This window comes from Pipistrellus kuhlii, unplaced genomic scaffold (genome assembly GCF_014108245.1).
Source record: "Pipistrellus kuhlii isolate mPipKuh1 unplaced genomic scaffold, mPipKuh1.p scaffold_m20_p_10, whole genome shotgun sequence".
In the NCBI taxonomy this organism is placed as follows: domain Eukaryota; kingdom Metazoa; phylum Chordata; class Mammalia; order Chiroptera; family Vespertilionidae; genus Pipistrellus; species Pipistrellus kuhlii.
In genome coordinates, this window is record NW_023425405.1 from 12296792 (window position 1) to 12310757 (window position 13966).

A 13966-nucleotide genomic window follows, 5' to 3' on the forward strand; every position below is an offset into this window, starting at 1 on the left:
AAGGGAGAGGACAGAGAGTTACAAACATCGATGAGAGAGAAACATCAATCAGCTGGCTCCTGCACAACCCCTACTGGGGATGTGCCTGCAACCAAGGTACATGCCCTTGACCGGAATCGAACCTGGGACCTTCAGTCCGCAGGCCGACGCTCTATCTACTGAGCCAAACCGGTTAGAGCTATATTTAATTTTTAGAAATACTCAAATCATATTGATCTCTTATTTAAAGCAGCATCATTTATCCCATTCAGTCAAGAGCAAAGGCTTATGGGTGAATGTAGGTCCTGGCTGTTTGTCCATCAGATTTACCCGTGGAGTTTCCTCACAATACTGAGGTCTCATACTCACCCCATGGACTCTGATTTAGGATTGGCTGGAGTGTGTGTGTGTAGAAATACACAGCCAGAAAACACTACCTACCTATACAACCTCTATCCTCAGGGACCAAATGAGAAGATGGCTATTTGCTTGTGGCTTCTTTGGTTCAAGAAAATATTGTCTTGGCAGCAATGCTGATGAGGCTCTGAGTATCCCTCCCTGACCCTTTCCTCATTCTTTTCTGTCTACACTTTAAGCAACTTCACTTCCTCCGGGTGGAGGTATTCTAAACCATGGGCAGGAAAAAGTGGGTCCAGGCATTAAAGGGCTGCTGGAAAGTAGAATAGGTGGTGATGAGTATCACCCAACACACTGTGGACATCGAGTAGAGCAAAGCCCACTAAGCTGAACTGTTTCTAGCAAAAGAGGAGTTGGCTCCTTAGAAATGAACAGATGAAAAACCTAGAGACCACAAGTCTAATTTCAGGCCTTCCACTGACTGGTTCTTAGGCTTTGGGCAGTTCTTCTCTCTGCATCCCCAAAAGAAGTATAATACTGCAGTTCCTTACAAGGAAGAATTCACATTACTATTAATGACTATAAAATTGACTTCAAACTGCATCAAAGAGGACTAGTCTAAAATAGTTATACAAATATGCCATTTTCTTAGAGTAGCAATTTCATCTACTTGTATCCCTTAAGGAATACATGTTAATTAAAATGAGTCACATTGAAAAAAATAAAATAAAAGCACCAATTCTTAAAGTAAAGTTACCCTACTCCAGGTAACTCACAAAAAGATGGTTCACTGCTTAAAGGAGAAAACATGGGAAGGGATGAATCACACATCTCATGTTTTATTCTTGGCTGTTTATGAACCAGTGATGATAAGTTATTTCTTCTTTATTTCCTTTGAAAATTAAAATAACTCTTGTAAAGCATGCTGCTATCTTCAGGTTAAAACCCTGTGGACGCCCAAAGGTTCACGTGGTCTGCCCAACTAGAAACCACAATTACCAAGCAAGGCAGTCATCTCAGAAACTTTAACTTGCATAATCTTCATTTGTTTTTCAGCTTTAACACCCCAGATGCTGTAACTCAGAAAACACCACCATCATACAGTACAGTCATAATCAGAAGCCTAAAACCATCAAATCCTTCTCACATGCCACCTCTCACCCTTTCCCAATTCTACTCCTCGTCTTCCAGATGCCCAATGACCTGGGTTCCTTCTTTTTAAAACCAAACAACACGGAAAAGCTTGTTTGAAAGAAATCAGTATTAAGAATTAGCTTCATACTCTCACTCAGGGAAGCTCATCATCTTACAATAAGCCTATGATGATAACTGCCAATTATTTCTAATCAGTCTTTTATATTTTGATCTTATCAAACTCAATATGTCTAAAATTATTTCTCTGAAAATCAATTCCTGCCTGGCTGATGTGTCTCAGTGGTTGAGCACTGACCTATGAACCAGGAGGTCACAGTTGATTCCCAATCAGGGCACATGCCCAGGTTGTGGGCTCGATTCCCAGTGTGAGGCATGACAAGGCAGCTGATCAATGATTCTCTTTCATCATTGATGTTTCTATCTCTCTCTCCCTCTCCCTTCCACTCCGAAATCAATAAGAAAAAAATATTTTTAAATAATAATTAATTCCTTTCTCCTAATAGCTAGGTTGACCCTGTTCCTTGGCTCCAAATCTTTGGAAGGACCATGATGAGGCTTTTCTCCTTTCCCCCTGTATGCCAGTTTCCTAGACTTGCTATTTGACCTAATAAAATGCTTCTAGTTCCTCTTCTGTCCCCTCTGCCATGTAATTACATTAAGCTCAATATAGCATTCCAGCCATGGATCAAGGCAACCATCTGCTGGTTGATCTTCCAGGCTGTAAACTCTTGCCTTCCTTTAAAACAGTCAATTCTCATCAAGAGCAAGTTCTCTTTCACAACTCTTCATTACTCCAGAAGCATGCTATCTATGCAAGGGCCTACGCCGCAGTCGGACATCGTTTTAGCACTGACCGGAGGCGGGCTGCTCTGCTGGTCAGCCTTTAGCCCGACTTTGGCTGAGCTGCGCTCCCCCTGTGGGAGTGCACAGTCACCCCACTGTTCGGTTGATTAGCATATTACCCCCCTTAAAAAAAAAAATGTGTCTTTATTGATTTTAGAGAGGAAGGGAGAGGGAAAAGAGATAGAAACATCAACAATGAAAGAGAATCACTGATTGGCTGCCTCCTGCATGTCCCCCAATGGGGATCAAGCCCGCAACCCAGGCATGTGCCCTTGACCGGAATTGAACCCGGGACCCTTTAGTCAGCAGGCTGATGCTCAATCCACTGAGCCAAACCAGCCAGGGCACATATTACCCTTTTATTATATAGGAAGAATATCCTTGATTTACTACAGAAAATCAGCAGCTTACCTTTCAAAATCTCATTGACTTTTGCTCATCTTTGAAGGAACTTTAGTTCATTATGAACTGCTAAGCAAGTCATAAATTTACAATGTATCCAAAATAAAACTCATTTCACTCATTCATCAAGTGGTGTTTTTTTTGTTTTTTTTTTTGTGTGTTTTTTTTTTTTTGGGGGGGGAGGTAGGGTAAGGGAGAGACTATTTATTGTAAGTATATATATAAAAAAAAATACATCCAAACATATATGCAGCCAATTTCTTTGGTAAGACTGAAACAGGGCAAATAAATAAAATTTCCAGATTTTCTTTAGTTACTTAATAATTTGGGGTTAATAGATCTTTTCTACTCTTATCAGCTCCTAAGAAGTTACAATTTAACAATGGATCTGAGTGTCTTTTACTTTAATGTTCACCTGCTTACAGTATGTAAACATTAAGACACAGTGAAATTCTACCCCCCAAAAATAGTCAGAAACCTATACACTCAATTGGAGGGTTAGCACTGTATCTGATCAAGCAGTTGGTATATATGAAAAAGATAGAGTAAGCAGTGGGTTAGAAGACTGACTTCCCTCAAGATCTTCAATAAACACAAATAGGAGAGATGCCCTCAGACAGGACGGACATGAAAGAAGAAAGGGCTTCGAGATTAAAAATCATTCTCTAAAATAAATGTTTTGAACCCAACTTCAATGAGGAAAAGCTTATTTCTATAGCTGCCTGAGGGCAAACATGTGGTGAGCTGAAGCAGACAACCACAAAGACTTTCTGTGGTACCATGGCAGAACAAGCAGGCCACAAGGCTAGCCATGCTACATTTGGTTTACCAAGTGCTAACATGCTGCTAATGGAATAGATCCAGCCACCAATTTACTAGATGATAAATTCGAGAATGTATCTGGTTACTTAACTGAGAGGGTCTTCTGTGTAGATAAAATATATAAAAAATCTGAACTCATCAGATTTATGTATGTTCTCATGATAGTCTATGGGGACTTACATTTTTTAAAATATATTTTTATTGATTTCAGAGAGGGAGAGGGAGAGACAGAAACATCAAAAATGAGAATCACTGATTGGCTGCCTTCAGCATGCCCGCCCCCCTGAAGACTGAGCCCTCAATCCAGGGAATGTGCCGACTGGAATGGAACCACGACATCCTGGTTCATAGGTCAATGCTCAAACCACTGAGCCATGCCAGCTGGGCATCTATGGGGATTTTAAAAAAGACAGAATAATATCTCATGAAAAGAGTCATGCAGGCACAAAACAAAGCAACTCCTTCCTTACTCCTCTCAAAAGGAAGAACAATTAGTAGGAGTTAATAAGAATTAGTAATTAGACAGTCAAAGAATTTTGCAATATATGATATGCCTAATCTCACTAGTGGAAGCATTACTGTTTATAAGTATTCTAAGCTGAAAATAGGTATTTCTGTTTTATGTGGGAAAGGACAATGTCAAAGATGTAGGGTACTAAATCCTGGAGGAATACCAGACACATTCTGCTAAGTGCCAGATTACCAATGAGAGGTATGTAGTTATGTGACGCCAACAGTTTAAAGCATTCCACCAACTTAGAAAATAATCTCGCATCCATTACCTCAATGTGGCTCCCTCTCCACAATGTATTTTAACTAAGAGATCTACAAAAGAAAATGAATGCAAACACTTAGACCAGAATGAAGAAAACGGGCTTTTGTTCATGAAAAACAATCCCTTTGTTGCCATGTCAATCTCAAAACACTTTCCACTTTACTTAGGTGTCCTTTGGAGGTCATCCTAGTTCTCCCACTTACCATCCCTGCTTATCATAAACCATTGCAAGCTAAAACATGGCAATAGGATTTGTTATTAACCTTCCAGAAATGAGGGCAGTTAATGTTTAATTAACTACTTGAGTATTCTTACAGTCATACTAAAACTCATTATTTAAGTTTTTAATTACTAGACAATAACTTAATTTGTCCTTAACATCAAAAAAGAGCATGATAATTTCATGCAATTACAAGATAACTGGCTATGCATGGAGACTTGACTTATACACAGTGATCACATGCAAACAAAGAGAAAAATAAATCCATATAATCACAATTGAACTCTGAAACTAGAGCCCCAAAGAAAGTAGAACAGCCCGGCTGGTGTGGCTCGGTGGTCAAGCATTGACTATGAACCAAGAGGTCACAATCTGATTCAGATTCAGAGCACACGCCCAGGTTGCCAGCTGATCCCCAGTAGGGTACATACCGGAGGCAGCCGATCAACAATTCTCTCATCATTGATGTTTCTCTATTCTGACATCAATACAAATATATTTTAAAAAGAAAAGAAAGTGGAACGAAGTTGAGGCTGTCTCTCACAGTCTGGTCCATATCCCACGATCTCACAGCCTGGATCACTCCATGGTTTTAATGTTGACCACTTTTGTGAATATGGTGTTTTTAATTAATTTCTGCTAAGTTGTTCAACAGACTCCATTTTCTAGGAATAGTTAATTAAATTCTTGGGCCTCATAGCCATACCACATCTGAATGTCTCCAAGCAGATAAAGGAAGTGGACGATGGAGCTAAGTACTGTTGAAGTCGTCAAATCCAAAACTCAGCCTATTTCTTCTTTATGTACAACAGCTGACATTTCTCCCAATGTCTCAGAGACGCATAACATCCAGCTATTCAAAGGATCATGTTTGTAATTCCAACATGGATGCATTAGTACTGTTTTCAAGCCTGTTCAAATAGTAGTTGTTGGCCAATCATCCATGCAGACAGACACATATATCTTTTGTCTAACTACACTGAAAAGTCTAGAAACATAGTTAGAAAATACTAACTCAAAGCATTATTTTAAGATATTTACCTTCAGCCAAAATTTGCTTTGTTTGGAAAGATTCACAGGTTATCTAACTGAAAAGAGGGATGGAATAAATATTTCCAGCATGGGAAACTTAAAGTCATTTAGCAGCTTAAATTCATTAGGCTACAGTTTAGTAGTAGTAAATAAATTAATGGTTTAAAATTTTTCTAAATGTCTAGTGAAACTTTCTTTTGTCTTAACTCTAATCTCAAAATCCCTGAAGCATTCCTTTTGTTGTAGTCACTTTGTTATTGACTCTCCAAATGACCTAGGGGAAGTAATTTCCCAAAAGTTGATTTTTCTCACCAGGAAAATAAGAGTACCCAGTCCATTAGCTAGTAATCTAACGGTGAGAATTATAAAATGCCTGATTTTATAAGAAAAATGTCTTCCACCTTTCATGCCCACATTTTAATCTACAAATAAATAATTTACCAAATCAGTTGAGAAATTAGTAAAATGAAAGTTGGGAAGATAACCACAATCTGCAGGGGTCAAGTGTGCATGGCCCAGATGGGTGGGTGGAAATTAAAGCTGTATTGCAGTGACGGTACCTGAGCTTCCAAGAATTTGGGTTGGAAAGACAATTACAGATAAAATAAATTGGAGTTAAAAGGAAAACAAAAATAGAAAGGGGACCTTACAAAGCTACCTATGACTTAATGAACTTGGCTTCCATCAACCTTTAAGATTAGAGTTGTTTTTAAAACTGAAATCCAGATCCCCTTGGCTGCATTTTAAGTTTTCCAGAGCTTTTATCACTGCTGTCTGGAAAAGCAAGCAAAAAGGGATGTAAAAAAAAAAATTTTTTTTAAATGGTATCATACAGGAAACCAAAATAAATCAATTTGGCATCTGCTACTTTTAATGTCACAAGAGTAACAATAGAAACTTCATACTCAATAGATAACTTCATACTGATGACAAATATTTTTAGAAAATTAGCCAAATTACCCACTGTAATTAGTTCTCTTGCAAGGTTAAATAATATAAAATTAAAAATTACTGAGCAATTAAACTACAATTATACCAATTCCGAGTTCCTGAATAAACAAACTGCATGTATACTTGGCAAGGAAAACCAGGATGAGAACAGGAGCAATGAGTGAAATGGACTACCAGAAATCACATTTCTTTTTCAGGGGTGGGGCGAATAGAGGACTAGACTTGCTATGAACATGAACGAATGCTGTTTATTTCCAAGGTATGGTAAGTATAAATTTGAAATTTCTACTGGGAATTGCTATTATGCATATCCTTTGCACAATACATTACCTGAGGCAAAGTTAATTGCAGAAAATTTCCAAGTAACTCCATGCTCCTTACCAGATTGTACAGTAGAGGTGCGGGGTTGCCAGGCTAAGCATTTTTCTTTTCAGTTGAATGTGCTAATATGATACCTTTCTCATATCAGTTGTTTTGTATTAAATTTTTTTGTTCTTTGAATAAACATTCTCTCAAGAGTTTACAGCAAAAATTAGAGTAATTCAGAATTCACCAATTTTGAATTAACCTTCAATGCCAGAAGCTTTAGCAACTTGTGATAAAAATTCAGTTTAGATCTCAAGATCAGGTAAGTCCGAAAGAAACAAGGTAGGCCTGGCCAGGCAGCCCAGTTAGTTCTGTCCTATGTCTCTCTCCTCTTTCTTTCTAAAATGGATAAAAATAAAGTAGAAGAAACAAGGCAATTTGAACCAGCCCTTTCTACCCGGACTTTGATATAAATTGTATTTATCTGCTTCTAAAACTTCTCATGAAAGAAAAATTAAGTTTAAATAAAATTATAAAATTTTCTTGAGGAATAGTTTGTGTGTGAGCAAAATATCAAAACAATTCTCCCATGCACAATATACTTTGGACTATATTCTAAATATATTTCTTCTGATTTCCTGCACTTACCTGTAATGTTAGTATATCCATGCTTTTGTATCATGGAACATTTAAGGATAATTCACACTCATGTAATACAAAAATTAAAGTTCACTTTGACCAAGAAGGTTTAATTCATGTTACTTATTAAATACTTTGCAAGGTAATACAAGAACATGTTCTAACATTTTACAGACGTGATGAAATCTTAGTCATGTTGGCCTTCTGCTTTTTTTCTTTTTTTAAAATTTATTTTTATTGATTTTAGAGAGGAAGGGAGAAATAGAGATAGAAACACTAATAAGAGAGACACATTCATCAGCTGTCTCCTGCACAACCCCCCCACTGGAGATCAAGCACACAACCTGGGCATGTGCCCTGACTGGGAATCAAACCCAGGATCTTTTATTCCATAGATGACGCTCAATTGACTGAGCTACACCAGCCGGGCTGGCCTTCTGCTTTAAAATGTGTTCTGAACCTCTTACACTTGACATATACTGATGGGAATGTAAAATGGTAAAACCACTTTGGAAAACAATATGTCAGTACCTCAAAAGATTTAACAGTTACAGAAATTCCATCCAGTAATTTTGCCTGCAGGTAAAACACCCAAGAGAAATGAAAACATATGTCCACATTGAAATTTGTGCACAAATATTCCTAACAACCAAAAAGTAAAAGCAACCCAAATGTCCGTCATCTGACAAATAGATAAAAATATGATATTCCTTGAAAAGGAATGAAGTACTAATACCTGTTACAACAAAGATGAATCATGAAGAGATGATATGAAATGGGGGAAGGGGAGCTGGTCACAAAAGACCACATATAATTCTATTTATAAGGAATGCTCAGGACAGGCAAATCTAGAGAGACAATAAGTAGATCAGTTGTTGCTAGACCTAGGAGGATAAAGGGGTAATAGTTAAGAGTAACGGGTTTCTTTTTGAGGTGATAAAAATGTTTTATAATGAGAATGTAGTAATAACTGCAAATATACTAAACCTATCAAATCACACATTATAAATGGGTGAATTTTATGTATGTAAATTATAATTCAATAAGGCTGTTATTATAAAAATAATCAGTTCTGAGATGTGAGGTGCTTGAGAATTAGCAAACCTCTTCCACAAAGGTTATCAGGTTAATAGTGAAAGAATTAGTAAAATTAACGTCCATTTACTTTATTATGAATGGAACCAGCTTACAGTATTTTGTTATGTACATTTCTAAAATGTGAATGCAGTTTAAGAAAAGACATCATTACATCAGATATTCCAGGCAGCCTGCCATGAGACATTTTTACAAAAAAAAAAATTTTTTTTTAAATCTTAAAAGGAATCCATTTATCAACCTTATATGTTCTTTCTTGTCACTTCTTTTCTGTATAAGCTGTAATTTCCTAAAAAATCTTGTTAAACAGTACTGGGCACTATTTTAGACGTGTGTATACATGTGTGCACATAAAATCCCTGCTCCCTCGGAGCTTACAATCTAATAGAGCAAAATAGCCAATAAACAAATGCTGGTTTGAAAGACAGATTTTTAAAACCAAGCGCTGTGCTATGGATGGCTATTATTTTAGATGGAGTGGCTAGGGAAAAAGGCTTCTCTAAGAAGTAATGTTTGAGGTGAGAAAAGTATTATACCAGTCACACAAAGATTAGAGAAGAACTCTAGGCAGAACAGATAATTCTTTAAAAAAAAAATATTTTTATTGATTTCAGAGAGGAAGAGAGAGGGAGAGAGAAAAACATTAATGATGAGGGAGAATCATTGATCTGCTGCTTCCTGCATGCTCCACAATGAGGATTGAGCCCGCAATCCAGGCATATGCCTTGGACCAGAATCAAACCCAGAACCCTTCAGTCCGCAGGCTGACGGTTTATCCACTGAGCCAAACTGGCTAGGGCCAGATAATTCTTAAATAGCACAATTAGGAGAAAAAAGGACTAACTGTGCACTGCTGGTAAGCAACTTTCTTCTGTGATTCTCATGTTCCATCCTTGTATAAGTGTGTCTGGCAAGATTCTCACAGATTGTGGCCAGAAAATGTCTTAGATATAATACCTTAAACCTTTAAAAAGTCTCACAACTCTTCAACAAGAGGAGGCCATCCCTTGTTAACCCCAACCTAAAGTGATCTTTCCTCCCTCTTCTTTGCATCTCTCAGCAATTGTTTGTACCACTCATTCTTTCAAATGCATGAGTGTTAGGAGTGCCAGGACTTTAAGACAAATCAGACATACACACCTTAAACAAAAATTAAGGCAGGAAATAATTTAGTAGTTCAAAAGACATAGGCATAACAACAAACACAAAGTAATTGCAGGCCACAAAAAGAGCTATAAGATGTAAGAGTGGCCAGAGGTTACTGCCAGCTTGAGCATCAGGGGAAGCTTTATGGGGTTAGGGCAGGAGAGCAGGGAGAGTCTGTGATGTCTGAGGACTCAGATATGTGGGGGAATAAACATACTAATTTGTTGTATTCCTAATTAACTTTAAATATATTTTAAAATATTTTTAGCTCCCCAATCAAGTTACAAGCTAAGGGAGAGAAGGCCTGATACTCCTTATATTTCTCTGTGATATTTAGAATAGTATTTTGCAATGCTAAATTAGGGAATTCATTGTTGATTCACTGTACATAGATGTCAAGTTCAGCACTAAAGGTAAAGCTAAATTATTATTTGCTTCATTAGCAAGAATTAGGCCTTTGAAACGGATGGTACCCCAAACCTCTTAATACCTCATATCATTTAATGTTTTTCTAAAGAAAAAAAAATTACAGATAAACATGTATACAATGTACTTCTGAATACACACAGATATGCAAACATTTTAATATGAATCTCTATGTCTGCATATGTATATCACTATACCTTAATTTCAGAATCATACAAGATTACTTTAAACTTCTGCTAACCCAAAGTTTGAACATGAGAAAAATTTTTCTCACTGATCAAAACTCTCCCATCCAGGACTTCAAAATCCCTTCCCATTCCCAACAAAGCATCTTAAATCAGAGAGGAAAAGCCAAACAACATTTTTTTAAGGCAGTGTCTCAACATCTCTAAAAATATTCCATGGCCAAACTCACCATAGAGAGCTGTCCAAGTTTGATTAATTACATCTAGACACACAGTTCCTGACCTGAAACAGATGGAAAGAATGGCATTTTTTTAAAAATTAGAAAGTTAGTTGCATGTATCTGGCAACTAATTTTATTTATCAAGAAAAATACTTTTAATAGATCATTAAAAAAAAAAATCCCAATTGGGGAAAGTATGAAGAAAGTCAGAATAAATACAGAGTGGGGCAAAAGTAGGTTTAGAGTTGTGAGTATGCAAAACAGAGTTTATTCTTGTATTATTATTTACTGATTATTGTATTATTTTCCATACAAACAACTATAAATCTATTTTGTCCCACCCTGTATTCAAAGTCTTAAGTGTCTCTGTACAGATTGAAAGGGAAAAACAATAGCTATACCATGGAGAAACCAACACCTGAGCCGGTGATATGAATTAACACTGGTAACCAGGGGCAGACAGACCTATATGCCTCTGAACAGGATACCCTGAGGAGGACACAATCTCACTTTGTGGTTTTCTGGCCTTAAGTGCATACTCTGAATGTAACAGTAAGAAGATGTCAAACAAACCCAAATTGAGGTATAGTTGTCTTATAAAATAACTGGTCTATATTCTTTAATAATGTCAATTTTATAAAAAGCTGAGGAACTGTTCCAGATTAAAGTAGTATAAAGAAACATGACAACTAAATGTAATACATGAGCTTAGACTGGATCCCTTACTGAATGGGGGGAAAAAAAAAAGGAAACAAAAGCTCTAAAAAGTACATTGTGAGAATAGGGCAATAGATTAAAAGTACTGCTACATTAATATTCAATTCCTGAGTCAGAGGACTATATTGCACGTACATAAGAAACTATCCTTGTTAAGATGAGTGATACATAGAAGTATTAAAGGACAATGGGGCATGATGCATGGATACAACCTACTCACAGAGTGTTCAGAATACCCCACATGTATGTGTATGTATGTATGTGCACAAAATATCGAAATTCAGTGCCATGACAGGGAAAAAATGCAGAATAAATAATTATGTATTCTAAACATCACTGAAGTAACAAAATAGGAGGCACGGGTATCAAATTTAAAATATCACTTATATTAGAAGAAAATAAAGGGGTAATTAAGATTCAATCACTGAAATGAAACTAGTCATGTCTGCTTTACTCTCATGAACTGAGAAATACTTGAAAGGGGTGAAAATAATAAATCTGTATATTAAAAACAGATCTTTGAATTGTGTCTAACAGAGATTGGAGATGTGGAACATTCATGACAATGGAAAAACTAAGCAGTCCAATAGAATTTGAACTAAGTGGTTTAGAATATCATATCCCTGGGACTGTATAGTCTAAGTGACCATTCAGATAGTCCTATCTGCTGATAAAATCCAAAAAGATAATTGAAGCTTCTGTATAACGAAGAGAGAGATGAACTCTAATCAAGAGCAGTTGCTGCTAAGATTTAAACATTTTTAAAATTACTTACGCTTCATCAATGTTGGGATGGAAAATTTTATTCATGAATCCTGTAAAAAGAGATGTTAATTAGCAGCAAAAAGTACCCAGAGAACAATTAAAGTATTTCTGTATCAGAAACATTTTCAGATTGGGAAAAGGTAATGATACTCAGAACTCATTACCTTTCAATCTTAGATCTTTGAATATGATAAGACTATCTTCTCCTTACAATAGCATTTACTTAAAATACACGAGAGTTCTATTTTTAAAATGCGCAAACTCTGAGAGCAATGCAGCCTCTTACACAAAATGATCATTAAAAGAAACTGTTTTCAGAGTTATGAAGTTACTTGCCAAGAAAATTGATAGTCTTAAATGGTTTATAACTAGTGTCCTGATAAAAGTTAAGAAAGCTACTCTGACTTCCCTCCCCCAAGTTTTATTGTTTAATCTCTAAATTAGGAGGTTCTGCATTTGAACACTTTCAAAAGCTGTTACTGGTATCGCTCTGCTACACAGTGTGCGGAACATGAATGAAACTGTTGAAATGCTAAAGGAGTGCCGCTTCCAAACCACAAAGGATTTCATAAGATCGGTGACCAAAATGTTTCCTTTAACTTTAGTCTACTCATTCCAGGAAACCCAATTTTGATTAAAATTGGGGCAACCAAGGAATGAGGCAAGGAGTTAAAAAAAAATTCTGTAAGATAGCTAGATTTGTCAGGGATCCAAATTTTCTTTTCTTTCTTTCTATTTTTTTAATTTATGCCTAGAAAAACAAGTATGGACTTTAACAAATATATTGATATTTCAATTTCAAGAAGAAATGAATTTTTGTAATGTAAAACTGGTGATTTAATCAGCCTGTATATATGTAGATGGCAATATTCTAAAACAGATCCACTGTCAAAGCTGTCATTTTACCAACCTTATCACTTCATTTCCTTTTAAAACTTCCTATTCCATTTCACTTTCAAAAAATTGAAATTCCTTACTAAAGTGACCATCTCCATTTCCTACTCCCGCTCTCTCATACCCCCTCACATGGTCTCACTTTCCTTTATTCAAAATATATTTGGTCAATGCCTATGTTTCATGCACTGTGGTTGTGTTGGGTACAAAATAAGTAAGACTACACTATTCTCAAGGAGGTGGCTGTAGCAGCGGAATAAGAGACATGAAGAAATAGCAGTAATGTGTGCACAGAGCCGATACAGTGAGGGAAGAGGAAGCTGTCAGAAAAGATGCAGAGAAGTGGCATCAGAGGAAAACCCTCAAGGATGAGTCATGATAGAGGATATCTCAGAAAAATCTAAGAAACTTCTTTAGACTTAGAAAAGGGGGATACTACACAAAATCCCAGGTATGCCAGTCTTTGCTTGCTCTAGCCACTACAAGTATTAATCATGCTTCTAATTTTTTTAACCCTTTGTGTTGAAATAGCTTAATGTTTTATCTCCTACTATTAAGAGAACTCATGCAATGTTTAAATTACTCTGATGTAGGAAAAAAAAGCCTTATGTCCATTTACAATTTCATATTAATTTTTCATTATGGAAATGAAAGAGGTTTCAAAGTCTAGATTTAAGAGTTATGTGCTTATGAAGAGATTATATTATAGCCAATGGAAATGCTCATGTTTTAATGGTAAGAGGAGAAAAAGCAGGATACAAATCTACATGACCCTAGAAAAATACTAATATATGTGTTCAAGAAGACCTATGAAGATTATTCGTTGCAGCATCCTACTTAATAAAAGAGTAATATGCAAATTAACCATAACTCTGCTCAAGCCACGCCCAACAGCTACACCCACCAACCAATCAGAGCGAGTATGCAAATTAACCCCAACCAAAATGGCTGCAGCCACAGAGAGCAGTTGAGAGGCTAGGGTTGCCCCCGGCAACGGAGGAAGCAAAGCTTTCCACCTGCCCTGGCTGGCCTAGGC

The 13966-nt window shown here is 36.6% G+C and overlaps 1 protein-coding gene across 4 annotated transcripts in view; it reads right to left on the reverse strand.

Moving 5' to 3' along the window:
• UBE2H (ubiquitin conjugating enzyme E2 H) overlaps positions 1-13966 on the reverse strand; it is a 100251-nt gene that overhangs the window by 12591 nt on the left and 73694 nt on the right. For 3 of the 4 annotated variants that reach the window (XM_036426854.2, XM_045576722.1, XM_036426873.2), the window contains 2 exons: positions 12047-12086; positions 10564-10616 (listed from right to left, as the gene is read on the reverse strand). The exons of the other annotated variant lie outside the window; for it this stretch is intronic. In XM_036426854.2, coding sequence (XP_036282747.1) covers positions 10564-10616; positions 12047-12086 — 93 coding nt within the window. The remainder of the gene's footprint in view (positions 1-10563; positions 10617-12046; positions 12087-13966) is intronic. 4 annotated transcript variants of the gene reach the window in all.